Below are 6,000 nucleotides of genomic sequence, written 5' to 3'. Positions count from 1 at the left end.
AGTTAATAGTAATGTGCCACATAAAATGTGCAAAGCAGGAAATCTGGAAATACTAAGAAATTATTCTAGAAGATTAGAAGATGAAAAGTGCATTTACCATTTGCTTCCTCTTGTATTTTAGATGGATGATTTATTTGCATTTCTGCAAAAGTAAAAGTGAAGTGAATATTAGCTCTGTTTGATGCATTATAAGTGAGAACAACAAGGAGTGTGAATTTAATTCCTTAACAATGATCGATCCATCAGCTGATTCCTTATGCTGAGTAAGGTATACAACATCACCAAGACACACTTCCAAATATTTTTATATCCTCTCTAAAGGATAACTGTCCATGTCACACTAGCAACGGGGACATTCTGGGACATCATGGGAGGTCATCTTCCATGATGGTCAGTTGTAACAAAATCATCTTGCACCTTCTTCCAATGAGTGTTGCCTTAATCCTCACCTTGACAGTAAAGTTCAATTTCTGAATGCATTAAGCCTTGGGACATGAAGGGAATCCATCTGAAGAAAATGAAAAACAGAAGAAAATAAGAAAATTCACATTCTTGTTTTTTCTTACACTGCCCACTTTCCATTCTCCCCCTCCCAGTGTTCTTCATCCCACTCCTCCTCCCACCCCCGGCCCCCACAACAGGCCTTCCCCCTTCCCTGGGACCTCAAGTCTCTCTAAGATTAGGTGCATCTTCTCCCACTGAGGCCAGACCAAGCCGACCACTGCTATCTAAGTGCTGGTGGGGGAAGTGGTGTTTCAGCCCAGCCTGTATGTGTTGTATCCAGCATATACATGGCTCAGTCTCTGGGAACTCCCTGAGTTCCAGGTTAGTTGAGACTGATGGTCTTCCTATGGGGTTGCCCTGCCCTTCAGCTTCTTCAAACCTTCCCCTAATTCAACTATAGGCATCGCTGACTTCAATCCAATATCTGCATATATCTCAGTCAGCTGCTGGGAAAGCCTCTCAGAGGGCAGCCATTAGAGACTCCTGTCTTCAGTCTCTTCTCCATTCTTGTCTCTGCAGTTCTTTTGGACAAGAACAGTCCCGCTAATCCTGCTAACAGTATCCTGCCTGTTTGGTGGCTCAGTGTCTGAGAGATCTCAGGGGTCCAGGTTAGCAGTTGGGACTCTGGTCTTTCTTGGTTTTTATAATCAGCTTAATTTGCTTCCTTTCTATATGCTGAAAGACATATATATATATATTTAATATATATAATATATTTAATATATTTAATATATTTAATATATATAATATATATATATTTAATTGCCAAGAGTAATCCAGCATATTATATCCTCATTTTTAGCTCTCTAACCAGGGGCAAATGACTGAGGTGTTCATTAACATATCAAAGAAGACCCTGGCCACCATATTCTCCCAGAATCCCTCAGTCCCTACCTGTTATAGGGCTCTTCTGGTTGTGATACCCCTTCCTCTCCCCTAAACAGTCTAGCCCAGGTATGAGGATGGGATTCCCTCCCGGCAGCTCCTCTGGCTCTTATATAACAGCTATTTTGGCAATGTCAGTCTCAGCCAATTTCTTGGCCCCAGCCACCCCTCTTGGTTGGAAAATCCTCTTCCCTCTTTCCTTCCTCCTCTCTTCACATGGCCTGACTCAAGGTCATGACTCAACTCACTCTAGATTCTCTCATAAGTCTATCTGTCTTTGCCTATGCTTTCTCTTTTATCTACAATATACCTTTCCTTCACCATTCCTAGGAGCAGACATGTTTTTCCTTTTTTATTTATTTTTATCTTTCACTCCTCATTGTTTACGTTGTAGCTGTAGCTCATAGAAGAAAATGCCCCTGGGCTGGGCTTCTCAGCTTCAATCCCTAGCTCCCAGTGAGCCACACAGGAGCTGCAGCAAGCTGCACTGGGCCAAACTAGAACCCTAAGATGTGTCGTCCACTCACTGCCTGAGGAAACTTTTCACAGAAAAATGAAACGTCACCATTTTAATCTTTCCTCTGCGGAAATCTGTCCTGTCACTTGCCTTGATGTGAAATCTTTCTCTTGATGATCAAATTATATTGCCTAAAACACATTGAAACTATAACCACTTTGGATAGTGTATATAAAGTAATGGTGCATGCTAGCAGCTCCCCCAAATTAACCAGACTTCTGGGTCACAAGCATTCTACTGCAAAAAAAGGTCAAAACCAGTCTGACCTGAACCAGCAGGTCATTCTAGTGTCAGCATCCTAATGGAGAGACCCATGATATCAGGAATAAGAAATGTAGGACTCAGGAAGTCTTTCATATGCTCTGTCTTATGTCAAACTAATTTATTAAGAGTCACAGAATCTGCTGTAGACTTGGCTCAGCAGTTAAGAGCCCTGGCTGCTCTGCTGTAGGTCCTGAGTTTAATTCCTCACAACCACAAGGTGGCTCATAACCATCTGTAATGGGATCTGATATTCTCTTATGGCACTCAGGTGTACACATGTACATAAAATAAATAAATCTTAAAATATGTCGCAGAATCTGATATATACTTTTGCAGGAGGAAAATGGAACAGAGCAGGAAACTATCATTCAATGACTTTGGGACCAAGTCAGCCAAAGCTAATCAAACAATGTTGCACAAAAAGAATGTAGGATACTTCATATGACACAGACAGAACACAATAATCACAACCCTTTAGGGAGAAAAAGTTGATTTCTCAGTATCTAAAGTGGCAGCTCCCAACCCCAAGGCCCTACCCCTGGCCATTACTGGCTCAGCCAAACATTCTTGATTTTAGACAAGGAACTGGATTTCTCCAAACACCAGGACCTCAGGAAAGCCTTGGATCAGCTTGAATCCCAACACTAGACTCAGAAAATCAACTTTTCTTTACTGATTTTTTTTGCATTTTGGGGGCTTAGTTTTGCTGACTAAATGATCTCCCTCATTCATAGAACTTTTGTCAACCTGAAATGAAAAAGCTATTGGGAGGATTTCATGTGCTTTTAAAAAGAAATGTTGTGATCTTATGCCCCCCCCAACCATAGTTACTGCTGCTCTATTTTCAAATGAACATCCATTTTTCCCATCTATCTATCTGTCAACTCAGTAAAGACCAAGAATCTTTGATAAATACTGGGGCTATAAGAGCAGCCAAAATATGGATTCTGACCTGAAGCTCCCACTATCAGAGAAATATAAAAATAACATACCTGACAAAATATGGTAAATGTGACAGGAAATGCATCAGCAATATTTAGTCACCTATTCTCCTTACAGTAAAGACTATGACCAACCCTGAATAGCACCAATGAAAGGTACACAAAAATGAGCCAAAATATTTCAATAAAGAATCAACACTGAACTGGAGGGTGAATAATAAGTGGTTCCCTTACCACTGGAGAACCTGGAGAGGGCAGGAATGGTCACAGAGTGTGATACCAACAGTGGCAAAAAGCATGTGATGGGCTGGATTCCTGTGTTAGAGTTTAGGAGTAAGACTGGTACCCAGGGTGGAGGCCTCAGGGTACTTGTGTGGGAATCTGAGATATTCAAGAGCTACAGGGCTAGTTCACCACACTAGCCTTGAACTTGCAGGGTGATAGCCAGACGTGCGCTGTAAGGTGAATCATGAGTGTGTACAGTCCTAGTCAGCTGTCAGGATCACTTACCTCTCCATTTGATAAAGCTAAAAGAAATTTCATCTCCTGATTGTTGAAACTCACATTGTGAGTAGTCTTTTTCTGCTGTAATCTAATAACACGTGACATGTTATATTTTTAGTTTTCCTAAAATTAAAAGAATTACAGGAAAACACAAGCAATCAGGTGAAGGAACTGAACAAAACTATCCAGGATCTAAAAGTGGAAGTAGAAATAATAAAGAAATCACAAACTGAGACATACCTGGAGATAGAACACCTTGCAAAGAATTCAGGAGTCATAGATAGAAGAAAGAACCTCAGGTGCTGAAGATACCATAGAAAACATTGACTCAACAGTCAAAGAAAATGCAAAATGCATAAAGATGGTAACCCAAAACATCCAGGAACTCCAGGATACAATGAGAAGGCGAAATCTAAGGATTATAGGTATGGATGAGAGAAAAGATTAAAAATATTAAAGGCCCAGTAAATATCTTCAACAAAACTGTAGAAAAAAACTTCCCTAACCTAGAGAAAGAGATGCCCATGAACATACAAGAAGCCTTCAGAACTCCAAACAGGCTGGACCAGAACCACATAATAAACAAAACACCAAATCCAACAAACAAAGAAAGAACATTAAAACCAGTAAGGGAAAAAGAGCAAGTAATTTATAAAGCAGACCCATCAGAATTACACCAGACTTCTCAGCATAGACGATGAAAGCTAAAAGATCCTGGGAAGAGCTCACAAAGACTCTAAGAGAACACAAATGCCACCCCAGACTACTATACTCAGCAAAACTCTCAATCATCATAGATGGAGAAACCAAGATATTCCATGAAAAAAACAAATTTACACATTCTCTGTCCACAAATCCAGCCCTACAAAGAATAAATGATGGAAAATTCCAACACAAGGAAGGAAACTACACCCTAGAAAAAGCAAGAAAGTAATCTTCTTCCAACAAACCCTAAAGAAGATACCCACACAAACATAAAAATAACATCAAAAATAACAGGAAGCAACAGTCACTATTCCTAAATATCTCTTAACAACAATGGACTCTACTCCCAAATTAAAAGACATAGACTAACAGAAATATTGCTCATATAAATCTTCAATTTTATTAAAAAATGTTTGTAATTTCCTTTTTAATTAATTTAGTAATGCTTTTATGTCTAGCATTTTATCAGCATTATTTTTCATCATACTCTTCAATTTTAATGTCTTTCTATACATTTCCTCTATTTTATCAGAAATGTTTTCAATGTAAATCTTTGATTTTATCACAAATGTTTCTAATTCCACCTTCAATTAATTTAGAAAGTTTTTATATCTATCATTTTATATGTAAAATTTTCCATGAAATACTCAATTTTAATGTGTTTTTCTATACATTTCTTGAATTTCACCAGAAATATTTTCCATGTAAATTTTTAATTTTATCTGAAAATGTTTATAATTTCACATTCAATCAACTTAGAATTATCTTTATGCCTATCACTTTATCTGTATAATTTCTATGATAATCTTTAATTTTAACATGTTTTACTATATATTTCTTCAAATTTATCAGAAATATTTTACACGTAAATCTTCAAATTTATCAGAAAATGTTTATAATTCCACTTTCAATTAACTTAGGAATACTTTTATGCCTACCATTATTATAGCTATATAAAATTTTCCATGATAATCTTCAATTCTAACATGTTTTCTACATTTTCTAGAATTTTATCAGAAATATTTTCCATGTAAATCTTCAATTCTATCATAAAATGTTTCTCTTTCATATTTCAATTAGTTTAGCAATGTTTCACATGTCCACCAATTTACTCTTTAATTTTCCATTAAAATTGCCAACTTTAACATTTTTCTATGTATCTCTTTATTTTATCTGAAATATTTTCCATATAAATTTTAATTTGATCATAGTGTTTTACTTCCCTTTTCAATTAAAAAAAAAGATCTTAGCCTAATAGACCCAGAAATGGTGATCACATTTACCTCACAGAGTGGTTCCACAGTACTGCTGAGGCTGGTGGAAAATATGAGACCAAAATGCAGCTGTGACTCAACAATATGGGAACAAGACACCTTCCAATAGACGAAAGGCTGAAAGAAGGGGACTGAGTGGATTCTGTAGTTGGTCTCTCTGTCAGTCCTTCTCAGTTTTACCTTACCACCAATCCTTTGCTCCAGAGTCTGCTCATGAAGACAATTGAGCAGATTGTAATGCCCTCAATGACCTGTCTGAAGTACACGCCTCTCTTTTTCACATGTGTGCATCTGCATGCAGCCAAGGCCCTCTGTTCTTTCATATGTGTGCTTTTGCAGGCCTGTTTAGGCAGGCAGCTAAGTCTAAATTTAATAGATAAAAGAATTAAAAGCAAAAAGTTAACTA

The 6,000-nt window shown here is 37.6% G+C and overlaps 1 protein-coding gene across 1 annotated transcript in view; it reads right to left on the bottom strand.

Annotated features, from left to right (window-relative positions):
* Positions 1-438: 438 nt before the first annotated feature.
* Rp1 (RP1 axonemal microtubule associated) overlaps positions 439-6,000 on the bottom strand; it is a 187,044-nt gene continuing 181,482 nt past the window's right edge. Inside the window, exon 22 of the mRNA XM_052175416.1 lies at positions 439-508. Within this exon, the coding sequence (XP_052031376.1) occupies positions 439-508 (70 nt within the window). The remainder of the gene's footprint in view (positions 509-6,000) is intronic.

Source organism: Apodemus sylvaticus, chromosome 3 (assembly GCF_947179515.1).
Source record: "Apodemus sylvaticus chromosome 3, mApoSyl1.1, whole genome shotgun sequence".
NCBI classification, from domain to species: domain Eukaryota; kingdom Metazoa; phylum Chordata; class Mammalia; order Rodentia; family Muridae; genus Apodemus; species Apodemus sylvaticus.
The sequence above is the reverse complement of the archived record's forward strand: the minus strand, read 5'-3'. Positions and strand labels throughout refer to the sequence as shown.